This window comes from Colias philodice, chromosome 6, assembly GCF_061535455.1.
Source record: "Colias philodice isolate Cphi_HAF_F1 chromosome 6, ilColPhil1 Martin Lab GWU primary, whole genome shotgun sequence".
NCBI classification, from domain to species: Eukaryota; Metazoa; Arthropoda; class Insecta; order Lepidoptera; family Pieridae; genus Colias; species Colias philodice.
The window spans coordinates 11,514,419-11,535,714 of record NC_143091.1 but is presented as its reverse complement, the minus strand read 5'-3'; the positions used below and the strand labels follow the sequence as shown (position 1 = coordinate 11,535,714).

The window sequence follows — 21,296 nt, the reverse complement described above, 5'->3', positions numbered from 1 at the left end:
GAAAAGGATGGTACGGCCGTGCCGCTTTTTTTTTGCTCGACTTGGCGGGGGCACTGCCGTGCCCCCAGATAGAATTAGTTATGTATAGAAAATGTTGCTTACAAAAATATAGAAAATGCAAATGCATATCTAATTATCAATTAGAAGAAAGTAGGAAAGTGTATGTATAATTTAAAATTGTTCCACAATTTTTTTATCGAGTGACAAAGGTGACAACATAGTCATGTTACACACACAATTACTTAATACAGATAAACATTATAATTTTGCAATTATAATAATAATTACGGAAAAAAATATATCAATATGAGTATTTTTATTAAGACATTGTTCAATACGATCCGGCCAAGGCAAGTTATCACTTATCATTTAAAATAACATTTAGTGTCTTATAGTATCGCCTTGGAGAACGACGTTATGTAAGTTTTTATTTTTATTTATTTTTTAACGTGTTTATTTTTTATTTAAATTCAATAATTTAAATCAAGTGGATATTAGTTTTTTTTTAGTGTTGATGGCAAACTATCAATTTAAATTGATGTATTTAATAACTAATGTGTTAATTGTTTACTATTTTTAGTGGTTTATAAAATAACACAAGTGTGGTGTTTTGTTTTTTTTTTATATTTTCATCGTTTTACTTCGGATGTAAAAGTTCTAATATTTTATTATTTATTCATTTATTTTATCAAATACAACTAATAATGAGATCGATGAGAAGTGTTCCTTTATTATTTATATTTTGATAACGTTTTAAGTGTGAAAATTTATATAGAAGCACTAAGCAGTATATTATCCCTACTAATATTATAAATGCGAAAGTAACTCTGTCTGTCTGTCTGTTACGCTTTCCCGCTTAAACCTCTCTACCGATTTTGATGAAATTTGGCACAGACAATCTTTAGACCCTGAGAAAGAACATAGGCTACCTTTTATTGCGAAATAATATGTACCACGGGCGAAGCCGGGGCGGACCGGTAGTCTAATACAAATGCGTGTCACGTCGCGTCGCGGGCTTCAACTATTCATCCGTAATTTGAAGTCTATTATTCATATTTAAAGATGTCGTATTATTATTGGAGAAAAAAATGTCTCGGTCTGGCAGGACACAGAAAGCTGATCACTTACTTACTTTGTCCCTAAAGAAAATCGATCAGTGAAACAGATGTGTGCATAATGCATCTGCCCCTTAGAGCGTATACGCACTATGCGGGTAGCCGCATTGCGGGTAGCCGTCCGGCTGACCGCAAGCACAATTATGTACGTAATATTCATTTCTATGCGCACTGCGATGCGGCTACCGCAGACCGCACAGTGCGCATAGAAATGAATATTACGTACATAATTGTGCTTGCGGTCAGCCGGACGGCCACCCGCAATGCGGCTACCCGCATAGTGCGTATACGCTCTTAGGCCTTACCCCACTTGGGGACACAGGACTTCACACTTTTTTTATTATTATTGGGTTAAATCTATCAGTGAAATTATAATATAAAAAGTAATAGTTATTTTGGACTGGATAACACTGATCTAAACAAAATTAATTAGTGGATAAAAATTGGTTCGATTTTTTCGATACTTACGATTCGTTAAATTTAATACACATGTATCTTATCTGTTAACCAAGGAATATATTTGACCTTGGCGAAATCTAGATAATGGCGAACACCAACTGATTATTACAGAAAAACATGATTTGACTTGAATTAAATACATAATATTCACTTGTTTAGTCTGTACATACATAGAGTATTTCTTTGCTTCGATGCATATTTTGACAACTGTTTTGTTAATAAAATTACCTATCCAATAGTGTAAATACCAAATCAAAAGAATCATTAGTTTAAGAGGAGACGCACGGTATAGGTACATAATTATTAAGCTATTGCATAACTTCTATCGCGGGCCTTGAGCGCGGGGACCGATTCCAGAAATTTAGTAACGAAAATCCTCACGCTCCCCACTCCGACGGGCGCCGGCCGCCGAGGTGTGGCTTGAAGGCATAGCATGCAATAGTATTGTGTTTGAATTGTATTGTCTTAATCTAATTGTATTGTGTGCGTGATATTTTTTTGTGGAGTCAAATAAATGATCTTTCTTTCTTTCTTTCTTTCTTTCAATACTTTACCGTGGCAGTCCCCGAGTGCCACACGTCTTTTTGAAGTGAAAACTTCTTTAGCGGCGTTGGGTATAAAATCTTAAACTCGCGTCAGGACACGTGGCCTGATCGAAAAAGCGTAAGACGGATGTTTTTTTTTAGCCCTTATATTCCATGCGTAAGACGGATACCATTCCAAAATATCAAACATGCTGAACGTTAATAATCAAGTTTTCACTTCTGCCGGCACTCCCGGAGTGCAACCCGTCTTTTTTACACGCTTTATATTAGCTTCACCTGTATGTTTGTAACCGACTTCTTTGGGCGCGATTTTGACCCACTTTAAACGGCTAGATTTCGTTCAAACTTTGTATATTTATTGACTAAGTATTGAGGACCGATGACAATACACTAATTTGATAAAATTTTCTATTTTTTAGTTCGGTTTTCTATAAAAAGCGTGTTTTTTAGTTTTTTTTAACTATTTTTATTTATTTCTCATTTCTGGGATTCCTTTGGGAGGAGATTAATTATACTTCAAGTCAATAAAATAACTACTTAAATACGTTTACTATTTTTGAGCCAAGAATATTTCGAAATTTAATGTATTTTTTATTTATTTCATATATCTTTTGGATAAGAAGGAAATAGCTCCAGAAAACAGTACAAAAGCTGGGTTTTACTCTATTCCGCGTCTAAAAGCAACATCATTATGACCTCTTTTTCCAGGCAGATTCCGCCGGGAATTAAACTGACTGGTCAATTCATTATGATCGTAATAACCAGCCCTGGAATTATTATGGTTTAATATGAATTTGCCGATCGAAGTTATGCAAATTTTCAGGAACGTCATTTGCAAAAAACGCATTATTTTATTGATTTTCTCAATAGATTAAAGTTATTAACAAGTTTAATAATTTAAATTATGAATAATTACTGAGGTAAGATTTTGAAGGTCGTCTTCTCGGACAACATTTATTTTTAAGTTGTGGATTATTAAATAAAACCGGCCAAGTGCGAGCAGGTCGTCCACCGAGGGTTCCGTAGAAACCTGTTTTCATATGTTGTAACTTTTCACAATTTTTCCTTTTGCTGTACCAAATTTCAAGATTCTTTGTTCACGGAAAGGACCCTGTTGGTTTGATTCCCTTGCGAATGTCGAAATTTGTAATTTGAAATCCTGATTCTTTCACAACTTCGAGGGGCTTGAGTATATCTATACTGATATTATAAAGCTGAAGATTTTGTTTGTTTGAACGCACTAATCTCAAGAACTACTGGTCCGATTTGAAAAATTCTTTCGGTGTTAGATTGCCCATTTATCGAGGAAGGCTATAGGCTATTAATATCTCATCACGATAAGACCAACAAAAAACGGAGCCACGCGGGTGATACCGCGGAGCGCAGCTAGTTCAATATAAATTTCAGCTTGCTATCTCACACGTTCCTGAGAATAAGGGTCTTGACAGACAGACAGATAATAGGTAAACGTATTTTTCTAAATTAACCTATTTTAAATGCGAACATGTATTTGTCTGTAAAAATTCTCGGCTAAAATGCAGCACCAACTTCAGTTAAATTTGAAATATAAAACATAGTTGAACGAAGGTATAAAGAATAGAAAAATTCAATCACGAGGCGGGACTCGAACCCGCATCCTTTCGCGCCATTCCGGGGCGGATGCCTGACCAATTCAGCCACTCGTGACCCGCCAGAGCAATCTAATATTCTATTCTTTCAGTTTTATGTGTCAGGGACACTCTTATTTTATGATGCTTGTATGTAACGATCTCCTTTGGACTCGATAGTGGCACATTTAAATCGGACAGATTTAATTCAATCTTTGTACACTTATTTAGAATCGGTTTCAATACAATTATTTCATGAGTATTATTTTATTATTATAAAATATAATATATACTTATTTTTAAATATATCAATTAGTTATTTCACTTAGCCGTGCATCGTGTAAGGTCATAATTATATTTTTTTTTCACAAATTGACTTTAGTTATATTAAGCATACTTAGATATACTATATAATAATAATAATATAATAAAGCATAATAAAAACACGACAGGAATGTCGTTTATCAAAATCCAGTTTATGTCTTTATTTTTTGTTGAAATAATTTGTAAATAAAAAATACACGTGTAGTAGAGAAATTATTGTCGAGCCAATTTAATAGGCAACATTTGACGTCTATCAATTTTATCTTCGAAGAGAGGTAACCTGCTTAAAATCATCGATTAAAGTGAATTAATCGATACGGATTTTAAACATTTGTCAATCGAATTTATTGATTTATGATAATTTTTATTCACAAGTAATCAATGCATTCGATTCTAGATGTCAGATTTCGATTTTTAGAGTAACGTCTCTAGTATTTAAAAAGAAAAAAGGTTTATTGACACAAAATTGTAGTGACGTCAGTTCTTCAATTCAGAAATTGTTTATTATGTTTAAAATGGTTTATCAGTAAAATGAAATCTTAAAATTACTTGTATCGGTCATTGTTATTATAAATATGTAGTCGTAATTGAAAAAAGTCAAGCAAATGTGCAGTTCTAACAAAACGAAATATCATGTTATTCTATGTCGTCGTTACTAGGTTACGTTCTTGAATTTTGTTGAACTGTCAAATGTTGCCTATTAAAATGGCTCTACAATAATAAATGACGCTTCAAAAGTCAAAACCGCTTCTATTGGTACGGGAGCTATTAACGTTTTAAAAAAAGTCATTTTAGTATAGTTGGGTTTTTGATATACTGTTTCTCTTGCTATTTCGGTTAGAGTCCGGGCTGTCTGGCTGGCGGTAGTGGTTGCGTTTATTAGTGCGCACAGGAAAATGTCCGTAATTTAAAGTCATTTATTAACGCGTAATTTTTAATCTTTTGCCTTTAGATAGATCCATCAGACATAAATTATTTATTGCAAGACGTTTTTTTCGTTGTTAAATGGGTGCCATACGCAATTTTTTATTTCAAAATAATTAAAATGTCATCGAAATAAGTGAAATTACATCAACATGAGTCCGCTTAAAAGGTAAGTAATAACTTTATTACTTATATTATATTATCCTTTTTTTAATTTATATTGAATAATTAGTAAACTAATATTTTTAATAGATGGTTTCATATTTATTACACTTTTGGGTATTAATATGAATTTGATGATACATATTTGGTTTTTATCAAGTTTACATTAACGTCCTATTTGAGGTTCGTTGGGAATAGGAGGCACCATGGTAGATTGTTGCTAAAAAATTGTAAATAATAAAATGAATATTATACATAGTATATCCTTCACGGGGACTCATGTTGATGGAATTTCACTTATTTAGATGACATTTTAATGATTTTGAAATAAAAAATTGCGTCTGGCACCTATTTAACAACGAAAAAAACGTCTTGCAATAAAAAAATTCTGTCTCATGGATCTATCTAAAGGTAAAAGATTAAAAATTACGCGTTAAAAAATGACTTTAAATTAAGGATATTATCCTGTGCAGATAAGATGCGCACTGATAAAAGCAACCACTGCGACCAGCCAGACAGCCCGGACTCTAACCGAAATAGCAAGAGGAACAGTATATCAAAGAACCAACTATACTAAAATGCTCTCTTGTCAACGTTGGTAGCTCCTATACGATATATACGGATACTTGGAGACAAAAAATATTAATTTACTAGAATATTAATGAACTTTTTTCGAATATAGACATTGTGTACGCATTTATTATTTTAAAGGGCAAAAAGTAAATCGATATTTATTTCGTACGTAGATATTTTTAGGCCAACATACTACGGTAGTCTCTTTTGTGACGACTCTTTGTTGACGACGCGGTTGGCGCAGTGGTAAAGTAACTGCCTACTGAGCCGACGGTCCCGGGTTCGATACTTCGATCCCCGGTCAGGGCAAATATTTGTGTGATGAACTCAATTATTTGTTCTTGGGTCTGGGTGTTATTATCTATATATGTATTTATTAAATATTATATTTATCGTCGCCTAGTACCCACAACACAAGCCTTAATTGAGCTTACTGTGGGACTAGGTCGATTTGTGTAATAATGTCCTATAATATTTATTTATATATTTATTTTGTAGATACTAGCTGCGCTTCGCGATTTGACCCGCGTTGCTCCGCTCCTGTTGGTCTTAGCATAATGATATATAGCCTATAGCCTTCCCCGATAAATAGGTTATGTAACACCGAAAGAATTTTTCAAATCGGACCAGTAGTTCCTGAGATTAGCGCGTTCAAACAAACAAACAAACTCTTCAGATTTATAATATTGTGTAGAAGTATATATGAAGATTTATTATTTCACGTCATCGTTTTACTTTAACAAAATAAACGGTTCATCATAGTTTTAACGATTGGCTGCATTTTCAAATTACTAAACTACAAAATATTATATCCTCATTTCTCACACATAAAAAATTATGTAGTTATACCAATGTAATGAGAATTCTGTGTACAAAATTTGAATTTGAAAGTAATTAAAATATGTACTTAGTTCCCACATAAATATATTTTACGTTTGCAACACTGGTTTCTGTATTTTTGTTTTACATTATGACCTTACTCGATGCACGGCTAAGTGAAACAACTAAATAATATATTTTTTTTTAATAAGCTTAAACTCATGAAATTATTGTATTGAAACCGATTCTCGATAAGTGTACAAAGATTGAATTAAAACTCGTTTCCAAAGGAGATGGTTACATACAAGCATCATAAAATAAGAATGTCCCTTAGACACATAAAACTGAAAGAATAGAATATAAATTGCTCTGGCGGGTCACGAGTGGCTGAATTGGTCAGGCATCCGCCCCGGAATGGCGCGAAAGGATGCGGGTTCGAGTCCCGCCTCGTGATCGAATTTTTCTATTCTTTATAAATTTATAAATTTATAAGATAAGAGTGTAAAAAAATGTACTTGTAAAATTATTATTCATAGATTATACTGAATTAATTTAAACTCTTTTTACAAATTATCTAAACGTAAACAAAACATTAACTAATTACATATTCAAATAAGATAGAGAACCGGTTAACAATTGCCAACATTGATACATAATATTACATATTATGTTATATAATTGGATTAATTTATTATAGTAGAGCCATTTTAATAGGCAACATTTGACAGTTCAACAAAATTCAACAACGTAACCTAGTAACGACAACATAGAATAACATGATATTTCTTTCTGTTAGATCTGCACATTTGCTTAACTTTTTTCAATAACGATTACATATTTATAATAATAATGACCGATACAAGTAATTTTAAGATTTATTTTTACTGATGAACCATTCTAAACATAATAAACAATTTCTGAATTGAAGAACTGACGTCGCTACAATTTTGTGTCAATAAACCTTTTTTCTTTTTAAATACCAGAGATGTTACTCTAAAAATCGAGATCTGACATCTAGAATCGAATGCATTGATTACTTGTGAACAAAAATCATCATAAATTAATAAATTCGATTTACAAATGTTTCAAATCCGTATCGATTAATTCACTTTAATCGATGTTTTTAAGCAGGTTACCTCTCTTCGAAGATAAAATTGATAGACGTCAAATGTTGCCTATTAAATTGGCTCGACTATAGTTTATAAATTCATACTAACCTTATAAAGCTGAACTCTGGCTATGTTGGTTTGTTTGGAAGCGCTAATCTCAGGAACCACGGGACCCATTTGAAAAATTATTTCACTGTTAGATAGTCCATTTATCGAGGAAGGCTGTCTGGCTAATACCAATAAAAGCGGAGCAATGCGGGTTGACCCGGGGGGCACAGCTAGTTATTAATATAATAGTATCCTTTCTGCTTTCTACAAGTGAAAATATTATAGCTTTTTGTTAAGTAACTACTTACTTATTAAATTGTCTTTGATGTTTTTTGATATGGTGCAAAAAATATTATTTTATAAAATCTAATCTTTAGCACAGACTAATAATAATAATATACTACGTCTTTAGTAAGTATCATCTTCTTATATATAAAATTCTCGTGTCACAATGTTAGTCTGCATACTCCTCCGAAACGGGTGGACCGATTCTCATGAAATTTTCTGTGCATATCGGGTAAGTCTGAGAATCGGCCATCATCTATTTTTTATATGTACCACGGGCGAAGCCGGGGCGGACCGCTAGTTAGACTATAAAATTTTACAATCTTATATATAAAAATGAATCGCAAAATGTGTTGGTAAGCGCATAACTCGAGAACGGCTGAACCGATTTCGATAATTCTTTTTTTATTATATTCCTTGAAGTACGAGGATGGTTCTTATGTAGAGAAAACGTAAATATGTACCACGGGCGAAGCCGAGGCGGACCGCTAGTATCACATAAAATAATAAGGGAAGTGCGCAGTAATCTCATAAAAAAAATTAAAATGATTGCAACCAACTCAATTTTTCTGTAAATGCTTTCGCGATTGCCATAACCATAACAAAGACTGTCAAAATATAGTAAGGTACCTACAGAAAACAAATCCCACCAAAAACATTTTCATGTAAAATGTTGCCAAGACGAGCCCATATGATTCGCACTGTCAAAAAGTTATCAGATCTCATGTAGAGCCAAGCTTCTAACACTACACGCCCTAACTCTACAAGGCCTAACTTCACAAACTCTACACCTTAGTCAAAATATGTGGCTTGGCCATTTCGCTACATTCACATCGGCGTAAGGTGAAAAATTAATTCACTGTTCATTACTTTTGTGTTATACAATAGTTCTTGTAGTAACGAACGGCCAAGCCACATATTTTGACTAAGGTGTAGAGTTTGTGAAGTTAGGCCTTGTAGAGTTAGGGCGTGTAGTGTTAGAAGCTTGGCTCTACATGAGATCTGATAACTTTTTGACAGTGCGAATCATATGGGCTCGTCTTGGCAACATTTTACATGAAAATGTTTTTGGTGGGATTTCATTTCTTTTTGTAGGTTGTTTGTAACAATTTTTTTTAACAAGGAGTACCTATACATATATATATCTAGGGGAACCAAGTTTTAGATTATTAGATTAGACCTCTAGCGTCATCAAAATTTAATTTAAAATTACAGGTCTCATACAAACTCCCATCCCCTAGTTTAAGGGGTTGGGGGATGAAAGTTACAAGTTTTATAATTTTTTTGTTGTTTATGTGCTAATACTAGCTTACATACAAAATTTCAGCTTTCTAGGACATTAGGAAATACCTTAAGAATTTTGATGATCATCAGTGAGTCAGTGACGAAATTGGCGTTTTTTAGATATAAATAAAATCTGAAGTATAAAAGCTAATGTAATTAAAACTTAATACGTTCAATAAGTCCGCTATTGACAATATATCCCGAAAATTTTGTTGATCTAGCATAATCCAAACCCAAGTTATGAGGGTTCAAAAAAACGTCGAAGCGCTTCGAGAAAAGGTAGGTAGTGCCCGTGCGCCTCGCTTGGCTCGTCTTGGCGGGGGCACTACCGTGCCCCCAGATTCTTCAATTTGCAAACAAATCGAAACGTTTTTCTAATAAAAACATGGAAAATAAACTCAATCCGCATCAATCTGTGCTCAATTATAACTATGTTCTATGTAAATTATATGATATTATAAGTATGTAATAGGAGACAATAATTATAGAAACACCATAATATGTGATAATATTGTCAGTGACCTCTGACAGCAATCTAGCTCGATGATGAATAATATATTACCTGTATCATAAAATAGTAATCCATAACATAATCTGCCAGCTCTATAATAAAACACAAAAAATGCACAGAACAGTAGTAAAGAAAAAATGCAATACGACTTGTGAATTTCTGGTCTTATTGTAAATATATAGGTATATATTATATATATTAAGATTTGAGTAAAAACTCTTAAACTTATTTTATTATTTAACTAGTTGTGCTCCGCGGATATAATATAGATAGCTAGTATTTATTATTCTGTGATATAGCCTATATAGCCTTCCTTGATAAATGGGCTATCTAACACCGAAATCATTTTTCAAATCGGACTAGTAGTTCCTGAGATTAGCGCGTTCAAACAAACAAACAAACTCTTCAGCTAGGTTATTAAGTACTTATAGATTACTTGGGAGCTTGCGATTTAAGTGCTTAAAGTTTGTATACCTCTACATAGAACATTCAAACTGTTTTTATTTTTTACTTAATACACATTTTTTGTTGTTTCTAAATTAAAATCCTATAATAAAATATTATGAACGCGTCTAAAATATTATTAACGTCATAAAACACAACGTATAAACGCTGTCAAGTAAATCATACCATATTGAATATCAGAAATAATATTAAAAACATAATAAATAATAATTTTACCGGTTACTAAACAAGATATCATAGGTTAAGGTCGGCACTATCTTTGTAGGACAACTAAGGCCAGTGTTATATTTCCTAGAGATTCAGCAAGGACAAGGCAATTGATTTTACTGTATATTTAGTTTCTCAAAAATTATTAAAACTTGCATTATACTACACGTATATGAAATTTTATGATAGTTTGCTTTAGGCAATTGTTTTTCAGACATGTTTTTCTACTTTTCAAGACTGTGAAAATTAATCGAAGATCATTACAATCTGATAAAACGAACGAACGTTAAACCAAGTAAAATATTGTATATTATATTTATACTAATATTTTACGGTTTTGCATGTACCTATAAAATATGTATTGTTTTTATAATAATAGAAGATATTAGAATTTTTATATAAATAATCTTATATTGAAACACGGGTTATTGTTATAGTAATATTACCAAAAAGTTACGTACCTAATACAATTATTTTAAAATTATTTAAAAAATCTTTTCTACACGAACATTTAAACTTTACATAATATTAAATTATGTTATCTTGTGATTATTCTCGGTTGATAAATATGATAATAATATGCACTAATTAGATTATTTATAATCACTATTATAAGAATAATCTTCAGATTTTTTTAAATATCGTGCATTTTTATAAGACCTTTAAAATCATAAACTAGAACTGGAGGATTTAGGAAAAAAAACTGAAGATCAACTATCTACAAATATATCTATGTTTGTTATAGTTTAATATTTAATGTGTAAAAATATATATTTACTAGGTTTCCGCCCGTGGCTTCGCCCGCGCAGTCAAAGAAAAACCCGCATAGTTCCCGTTCCCGTGGGATTTCCGGGATTGCGTCATTTTCCCGGGATAAAAAGTAGCCTATGTCCTTTCTCGGGTATCAAAATATCTCCATACCAAATTTCATGAAAATTGGTTCAGTAGTTTAGGCGTGATTGAGTAACAGACAGACAGACAGAATTACTTTCGCATTTATATTATTAGTATGGATTTTTTAATAATCCTTACCGGTAATTTTTAAATAATATAATGAATAAAATGATAAATCTATTGAAAAATAAAAAAGGTTAATATGTCCAATTCTTTTTTTTTAACATTGTTCCAAAATCTAGATGAACTAAGGACTTCTTATGCTAAAAACGTTTACTTCTTAATGATAATTATTAATTTCTTTACGACTTTACTACCATAGAGTCAAGGCAAGTCGAGGTCAAAAACTAGTGTCAAATAATATATAAACAACTTATAGCTATTTTCCTGTCATTTACATACCTACTGGATTCCACTAGACTTTAACAAGTTTTAACCATACCGTTAAACTATAAACTGTTAAACTATCGTTATGGTAAAAAATAATATACCTCATTATAATGCATACAAAACAATTATGTGTAATGGCTGCTGTACACGGGTAGAGTAAACGGTAGAGTTAGCTAGCATACTTACTACCAGTTCTCAGTACTCTACCAGTTTTAGTAGAGTAACTGTCATACTGCCACGGTGCTAGTCACTCTACTCTACCACTTGTGTCTATATTAGTATAGTTAGTAGAATAGTTAGAACTCTACCGCTCTGATAGAAAAAAAAATCACAGTTAGCTGAGTAATAGAAATAAAGATAGAAGATATAGAAGTTTTTAATTGTATTTTAATTTAACTTATTTTAACATCTTATATTTAGAGTCAATGAATTCAGTTCAAGATAAAATTAAAGGATGATCCACCTGTTTTAGGAATTCAGGAAACAGGGCAACATTTCCATAATTTATTCCCACTGCAGTTTAAGGTAGATCTTAAATTTAATTGTAGATTAAACTCATGTTTTCATAAGCCAAATTAGGTACTTAATCTTTGGCTCAAACTTCTTTCGTAATATCAATACGATAACCTATGTCATAGATGAATGATTTTTTGAACGAAGTTCCTTATCCCATGTTGCGAAATTATAATTTTTAATAAAAAAATATTGACGACATTTTTCCCTTATGCGGCGTGCGTTGCGTGCGTTTTTAGGGTTCCGTAGCCAAAATGGCAAAAACGGAACCCTTATAGTTTCGTCATGTCCGTCTGTCCGTCTGTCCGTCTGTCCGTCTGTCACAGCCGATTTACTCGGAAACTATAAGTACTACAGTGATGAAATTTGATGGGAATATGTGTTGTATGAACCGCTACAAAAATATGACACTAAATAGTAAAAAAAGAATTGGGGGTGGGGCCCCCCATACATGTAACTGAGGGATGAAATTTTTTTTTTCGATGTACATACCCGTGTGGGGTATCAATGGAAAGGTCTTTTAAAATGATATAAAGTTTTCTAAAAAACATTTTTCTTAAAGTGAACGGTTTTTGAGATATCAGCTCTCAAAGTCGTAAAAAGTATGTCCCCCCCCCTCTATTTTTATAACTACGGGGTATAAAATTCTAAAAAAAATAGAGGTGATGCATGCTAATTAACTCTTTCAACGATTTTTGGTTTGATCAAAGTATCTCTTATAGTTTTTGAGATAGGTTGATTTAACTGTAATTTATTATATTTGCTGCTACGGAACCCTTTGTGCGCGAGCCCGACTCGCACTTGGCCGGTTTTATTTTTATTGTTTACAGGGAAGCACAATCTCGGCTGATGGAAAAAAATTGCGCAGTTTAAGCTGATGTACAAGTATTACTAGTTCGCAGACGAGTTAATCTACGAATAACAGTTTAATCAAAGCAGTTTAAACAATTGATATTATCTACAGCATAACATCTCTAGGCTAGATCTAACCTTGCTCCATATTTATAAATATATTATCTGACGTGTAGAAGAAACAGTTATTTTTATCAGTCTTCATTCAGTTTCACAGTTAATAGGATCATTGAGTTTTACTGGAGATAAAAATGGTTTTAAAAAATGGTTAAATTTAGGTATTATTATATTTTTATTTTTTATTATATTTGTTAACTGACAGTGTGTTTCTTAATAATATCTAATATCTATAGGCTCCGTTTGTGTGTGATGTTAAAAATGTTGTATCAAACTTGTTATAATCAAATAAAAAATTTACACATGTATTTGGTAATGGCAGTTAAAATAAATAATGATTGTAATCTGTCTGTAGTGTGTTAATTGTTAAGGATCATATTTTTTATTAATTAATTAATTAAAGAAGGTTAAAGGTATGATCTAGGTACCTAATTAGTACATTATTGTTTTAAATCATAGAATATGGATAATAAAGGCTGTTTCGGTGATGAGATTATTAATTCACTTTTTCAATAGACATATTTCTGTGGCATCTATTTTAATGAAAATGTGTTAATTTTTTCAAATCTATTTTGCAATAGAATACTGATAGGAGAAAAAATATCTCAATGAAACATAATTCTTTTTAATACTTTATTACATACGCAGAAAAATACAGAAAGAACATAAAATAATAGGAAGAGGAAAACATACAAAATAAGACATTCTTATCGCTATGTAGAGATCTCTTGCCGTAACTCTTATGAGTCTAAAAAGAAGCTGTTGAATATAATAATTATTACGATATTATTATTTATACATTTTTTTATTACAGGGATATTCAAACGTTCCTGAACCTCTTCTTGGAGATCCTCTGGACCTTCATCAAAGTGGTGTATGAAATAATTAGAGCCATGGTGAGAACGGTGATCCCTCAGGAACCAAAGTCTGTGAAGGGAGACATCGTGCTTGTAAGTTTTTATTTGAATTTTCTATTGTTTTCTTAATTTTGTTTAATAAAACATGAATACAAAAAGCGCTTTCAAAAGTAGTAACTAAATATTTGTCTGATAAAGAGTTATAAAATACTTTTTACGAAGAAATTAAAACGACAAAAAACTGCTGAAGATCCTTAGAGAATATTCAGGAATGTACTTACAGAATAAAATAAACTAATAAATCATTAATCCTTACTACACAAAAGCTCCTTTAAATTATTACAAACTAGCTTTTAGAACGCAGCCTCTGCCGCGTAGTCAAAGGAAAACCCGCATGGTTCCCATTCCCGCGGGATAAGTGTTAATCCAAGTTACACTTTATGTGTGTGATAAATTTCATGAAAATCGGTTCAGCAACTTTTGCGTGAAGGAGTAACAAACATACAAACTTTTGCATTTATAATAATAGAGCATAAATAAAGATATTTTTTTTAATTTTTAGATAACCGGCACAGGCCATGGAATGGGCCGGGAGATGGCGCTTCGCTTCGCGCGTCTTGGCGCCAAAGTTGTCTGTGTTGACATCAACCAGCCTAACAACGAAGAGACAGTATCCATGATCAAACATGAGAAAGGCATCGCGTATAGATATGAGTAAGTTTACAATATTATAAGTAGTACTGGTATAAGTGACAATTTGTTTTTTTTTTGACATAACTCAAACTCAAAAATTTCTTTATTCTCAATTACCTTACAGACTTCTTTTAGAAGCACGTCCGAATCGTCACTACATATTTTTAACATTTACCACCGATTCGGAAAGCAGTATCTATGGAGAAGAACCGGCAAGAAACTCCATAGTTGCTCTTTTAAAATCATGTCAATATTACAATTTAATTTTACTTATATCTAACTACATGATACGCCAAAGAACTGTCCTGTGGTTCTTACGCGACAACCCTCCATGGATTTTCATCTTCCATCTGTAATAGGCTCTCATAGACATACCTAGATGATATTATAATACTATATTAACATAGGTATTACCTGTACTAATAATTCTTTCTGCTGCTTTAGCATCTATCTCCAGTAAAAGAGCAAATACTGCACCAAATAATAGTAATCCTACATTAGCTGTTATCCATACGACTTATTAAAATATACATATAATATAATGTGGTTCATAAAAGTATATCTATTTTACATTATTTCCTCTTTGGTGCAAACACAAATAGGCAGCATTTTAAAATACAAGGCAATTTTGTATTTTATTATCAGACAAGCGCAATTAACATTGAAAATTGAAATAATTTGCGCCCGTGTTCAGCCAACTGCAACAAACATATTTTTAAATTTACAATTATAATTTTGTAGCCAGAATTTCTCATGGACTTAAAAGTAGCATAATCATTCAGAAATATTCACATGATAAACAATAATATTCTTATTAATTACTAGCTGTGTCCCGCGGTTTCACCCGCATTGCTCCGATCTTGTTGGTCTTAGGCGATTAACACACGGTGCCGCGTCCCGCCGCGGTTGGCGGTGAAGCGGTTCTCAAGTTGCATTGGCTTCTATTAAATCCGTTGATACCAAACACACATACACCGCCCGACCGCGCGGTCGAACGGTCCGTTCCTCGTAGGGATTCACTGCTAACCGCCGCGGTGCGCGGTGCCGTGTGTTAATCGCCTTAGCGTGATGATAATATGTAGCTTATAAGCTTTCTCGATAAATGGGCTATCTAACACCGAAATAATTTTTCAAATCGGGCCTGTAGTTCCTGAGATTAGCGCGTTTAAACAAACAAACTCTTCAGCTTTATAATATTAAGTATAGATCAATCGTTAAATGATATAGGTAAGTTAAGATATTATGTAAAACATTATAAAATATATTCTAACGAACACGATGTTATAGACCTTCTATGTTAAGTCAAGGATTCTAACAGAACTCAAAACGAGTTAGAGAACAGGTTTCAAAAACATTTAATAATGACAACAAACGTTGTTTCGATACGATAGTTAATTCAAAATCAAAGTACCGAGTAAAAGTAAAGTACTATGAGAATTTATCTCATGATTACGGTATAGAGTAGTCATTCAAAATATACTTTTTTTCGGCCAATTAAAAACTGTAACTTATATTTTCGCTTTACACGCATGCTTCACCATCTTCGTAAAAAACTTAACAAAATATCTTTCTCAAGAAGCACTGTCCATTAAAAAAAAATCATCAAGATCAGTTGCGTAGGTCATACACATGGACAGCGACAACGACTTTGTGTTACACTGAAGTGATACTAATTTCAACACAAAAATCTTTTCGATTATCTTTGAAGTTAAAACTTGATTTATCAAATCCTTTTTCAGGTGTGACGTAACCAATCGATCAGCCGTGATGCAATTAGCTGAGAAAGTCAGTAAGGAAGTAGGAGATGTTTCGATCCTCGTGAACAATGCGGGGATCATGCCCTGCAAGCCTCTCCTGGACCAAACGGAGAAGGAGATCCGGCTGATGAACGATCTCAATGTTAACGCGTACATTTGGGTAAGCTTTTTTATTATAACGGTGCATTTGACTGACCGGTTGGCTTGGTTGGTAGTGACCCAGGACCCTGCCTTACAAGCCAGAGGTCGTGGGTTGCTCTGAATCTGTGTGTTAATTATCTACATATATAAGTATTTGTTTAAAATTATATACAATGTATGTTTATCAGCCATCTGGTTTCCATAACACAAGCGAAAGCTTAGTATCGGATCAGATCGTGCCGTGTGTGAAAATTGTCCTGAAATATTTTATTTATTTACATCAAACGAGCGAATTCTCATTCTAACATCACTATGTCAAATTCTCTTAGTGTAAACAGGCGTAGAGCATTATTTCGATGATTTCAGTGCGTCCAAAAAGATTCTATGCAATATTCTAATACTGAACAACATTGAATACGAGTTTTCGTTTACACTAAAAGATCACGAAAGAATGCTCTTGCTCTAAGCTCTATGTTAGTTTGATGTCCCATAAGTTAAAATAAAATTTTATCTTTGTTTTTTGCCTCCAATATTCTTAACTAGCTGCTCCGCGCGGTTTCACCCCCGTGGCTCCACTCCTGTTGCCCGTAGCGTGATGAAATATAGCCTATAACCTTCCTCGATAAATGGAAAACACCGAAAGAATTTTTCAAATCGGACCAGTAGTTCCCGAGATTAGTGCGTTCAAACAAACAAACAAATTAATATCATTCCAGATGATTCAAGCTTTCCTCCCCCCGATGATACAGCGGAACTACGGGCACATCGTCTCTATGTCGTCAATGGCTGGACTGCAAGGGATCAGGAATCTGGTGCCGTACTGCGGCTCTAAGTATGCTGTTAAAGGAATCATGGATGCCTTGGCGGTGGAACTGCGTGATGATAAGAGGGATCTTAGCGGAGTGAGTATTATAAAAATCATTATTTAATGTTCCTGAAGCATTTTTATGAATAATACAAAACTAGGCGGGATATTTATAATAACAAACACATTATGCAAAAACTTCAAAATTAATTGTGTTGAAACGTATGACTTAATAAAAATGATAAACCTTTACAGTAATATAGGTCTGAATAACACATGAGCTAGGTACACAGTGTGAAAATGTTCTATAGGCCCTGGAGGGAAAGTACTTTAAATACAAGAGATAGCAAATTTTTCTAAAAGGAAACATTTATTTATTGCCCGCGGGTTTGTTCGCATGTTCACACCGCGTGTTCCACGTTGCACAGCTAGAATGAAAGAAAATACATTTATTATGGACACATACGTCATACACACAATATATAGGTTATATCATAACTTTTTTTCCTTTCAGATAAAACTAACCACAGTATTCCCGTACATCGTGAACACGGGTCTCTGCCAGAAGCCGCGGATCCGCTTCGAGAGCCTCATGAAGGTGGTTGAACCGGGGGACGCGGCTGACACCATCCTCAACGCAGTCAGGAGAGAATACAACGAAGTGACCATACCTCAAGACTTACATTATGTCAATCGGGTACGTGTGGAGTATTTATTTTAGCACGCAAGACTATACAAACTAATAATAATAATCTAATCAAGTTAAAGGTTGTTTATTTTTACTGTTCTAAGTCAATTTGAGCTTATAGCTTTTGTAATCTGAAGGGAATTGGTATTTGGTTATGATTAAGATGGTAAATAATTTTAAAAATATGTTATGACGATTCAAAAGTGCTTCTTGAAGAAGTCTAATTGAATACATAAATGTTTAAGTTTTGGGTTTTTTGATTTTGACAGTCATGATCAAGTTTGATCAAACCCTCATATTTAATATAAAAATTATATCTATACCTATACATAACCACAATAGAATTACATGTTTAAAACGTTTAACACATTTAATATAGAATTTTTTCATCCCACTTTTTACAATGATCTTTAGAACACTGCTACGAGCAAGATACCTGCTACGGCACTATAGATAAACATATTTAATGTGAATGATAATAGTGTTTTCGCACCACCTTATTCACTACTGAAGAAGTGTTCTCATAAATTTACCTAAAATTTTATAATATATACTTACTTTCTTTTTCAGTTCGTATATCGTCTCCTGCCATTCCAAGCTGCGTGCGTGTGCACCGATTTCTTGGACACTGGCGTGGACCCACACGATTAATTTTAATAGCAAAAGTGTATTGTAATTTATTAATATTTTAAAGCTATACCAGATTCTACACTATATTATGTTCATAGTTTGCTAGATTCTTTTCAATTATTACGATGATAATATAAGTTTATTTCTAGTACACCTTCTATTGCATCTTCGTAATGCGTAACGATATAGATGTTATTGATTCCGGTTATATTATTATACGTAGATACGTAATTAATTTCGATAAATTACGACGACGATACATTTGAAACATAAAAAAGATCGCAGCTTCTAACTTACCTAGCAAAAATGCAGCTTAATGAAGTAAATATATATTATATTATGTTTAAAGTGCGTCACACACGGTGAAGACACTATAATATTTTATCTTAAGATACTGTAATATTTTATATTACAGTATCTTAAGGTATCCGGTATCAGCGTTCTGACCATCATTTTTCTTTTTGTCATTGCGTACTAAGACCCCTGTAGAAACGCCATCCTGTTACAAATGTCCCGAAATTTTGTGGGTCATTTGTAACATCATATCTTCACCGTGTGTGACGCACTTAACTAATAGATAAATGAATTTGAAGAAGACGTTATTATAAAGTGTTATTTTAAAGAATTCGTGTAACGTTGCATTTACATCTAACGAACATAGAGCTAGACCTAGAGCAAGAGCATTCTTTCGTGATCTTTTAACGACTAAACGACGAAAGACAGTGTTGTTCAGTATAAGAACATTGCATAGAATATTTTCAAACGCTCTAAGAACAACGAAAGAATGCTCTACGCCTGTTTACACTAAAAGAATTTGATATAGTGGGTTAGAATGAGCAATCGCTCGTTTGATGGAATTGCACCGTAAGTTTAAAATGAAGCATCGGGCAACTATATTGAGAAATTTATTTATTATGTGACAAATCACAGTAAATTTTTGAAGATTAGAAATATCTATTGAAGTGAAACTTCTTTATCGGGGTTGGACAAAAATTTAGTGTAACATTTTTGCGTTACGTTACGCCGTACGCGTGACATTTTTGCGTTACGCCGTACGCGTGACATTTTTGCGTTACGCCATACTCGTGACATTTTTAAGGTCATAAAGAAGTTTCACTTCTTACGTGTGTACTCTAGTACACGCATACATTTTTTATTATGAATGTATTAAAGTCACCTTGCCTTAAATAACTCCTAAGAAATAAGTTTTATAGTAAATAATCGATAATAATAATTTAATGATTACCACTATGTACACTTTCTTAACAGTCCAGTTTCTTAACAGTCCTGTTTCTATAAAAGCCAAAGATACAATAAAAAATAGGAACATTTCGTGAAATTTTGGTATCCATTTGAATCTCTGCTTTGTTAAAATTCACAAAATTTCATTACATTAAACAAAAAAAATAACATTTATTTATTTAAAAGCAATTACGAACAACAATATAGAAATAAAATTTATTTTGTTCTAAGTTTTACTCTAGGCTCTTGGGTAAATGTCGTTACTTGGTTTAATTTAAGTCAATTATTGTGATATTGTATGATAGAGGTTATATGTTTTGTACAAATAAATGTGTTTTTATAACAAATGTTTTTATTTCATTTAATTTCTTAGAGCTATTCAACATTGCACTTAAATTATAATTATCTACGCATTTACATTGGTAATGCTTATTGTTAGTGACATATCACACTAGCGGATTGCGAGCGGTTTCAAAGCGGAGCGGGTGCGCAACGAATACGTTGCGGTTGCGCAGCGAATTCGTTGCGGACGCGTGGCAGATGCGCAACGTTTACGTCGCAGTCATGTACACTCATTAACAAAATGGAATCCGTGCTGGTTGTTACTTATAACTTGTGATAGTATAATAATTATGAGATCATTATTTTTTACGAGTTTCATAACATGTTAATGTTTAGGGTATTGTTTTATCTATTAAATCTTGGTCGAAATGCAATCAGATAACTTAATTGCTCATTAAGAAAGTTCATTAGTGAAATAAATGTTAAAGCTCCTTAACTAAAACAGGGCTATCTTATTATTAGATAAATAGCAGTGAATAGAAAATTTTATCAAGCAACCAGCAACTCACTATCACTTTGCTCATAATTAGGTTCACAAAATCTCTTTATAACATACGTTGCTATGGGAGAGATTATACTGGTCAGTCGTTACATACTTTTGGAATGTATGGTACATTCTAAAAGTCCTAGTAATTCAATTTTATAGCACCTTTTTTTAACAACTCCAGTTGTTATTACATCTTTAGTTAACTGTTAAGTAAGTGCATTTCCACAGTACGGTTAAAAAATTGAGTGCTACAGAAACGATGGAAATATTGAATGGAAGTTAGGCAAGGCGGAAGGGCTGGCTTTTGTGCGAGAGTATACAAAATGACGCGTCCGCAACGAATTCGCTGCGCAACCGCGGCGTGTTCGTTGCGCGCCCGCAACGTATTCGTTGCGCACCCGCTCCGCTTTGAAACCGCTCGCAATCCGCTAGTGTGATATGTCACTTATTG

The 21,296-nt window shown here is 33.0% G+C and overlaps 1 protein-coding gene across 2 annotated transcripts; it reads left to right on the top strand.

The window, feature by feature from the left end:
- Nucleotides 1-339: 339 nt before the first annotated feature.
- Nucleotides 340-19,112, top strand: LOC149488073 (epidermal retinol dehydrogenase 2-like). 2 transcript variants are annotated; one of them, XM_089696927.1, is made up of 7 exons: nucleotides 340-419; nucleotides 14,018-14,153; nucleotides 14,623-14,774; nucleotides 16,493-16,670; nucleotides 17,368-17,553; nucleotides 17,971-18,153; nucleotides 18,715-19,112. In XM_089696927.1, coding segments are annotated over exons 1-7 (918 nt in total). In that variant the 5' UTR covers nucleotides 340-417; the 3' UTR covers nucleotides 18,796-19,112. The 2 variants fall into 2 exon arrangements, with proteins under 2 accessions (XP_089553053.1, XP_089553052.1); XM_089696926.1 differs by lacking the exon at nucleotides 340-419 and adding an exon at nucleotides 13,280-13,364.
- Nucleotides 19,113-21,296: the final 2,184 nt, after the last annotated feature.

Excerpts from the sequence above, each read along its gene's own strand:
- LOC149488073 (XM_089696926.1), top strand. Across the intron at positions 14,154-14,622 it reads TGAAGGGAGACATCGTGCTT|ATAACCGGCACAGGCCATGG; the intron begins GTAAGTTTTTAT and ends TTTAATTTTTAG. Across the intron at positions 17,554-17,970 it reads ATAAGAGGGATCTTAGCGGA|ATAAAACTAACCACAGTATT; the intron begins GTGAGTATTATA and ends TTTTCCTTTCAG.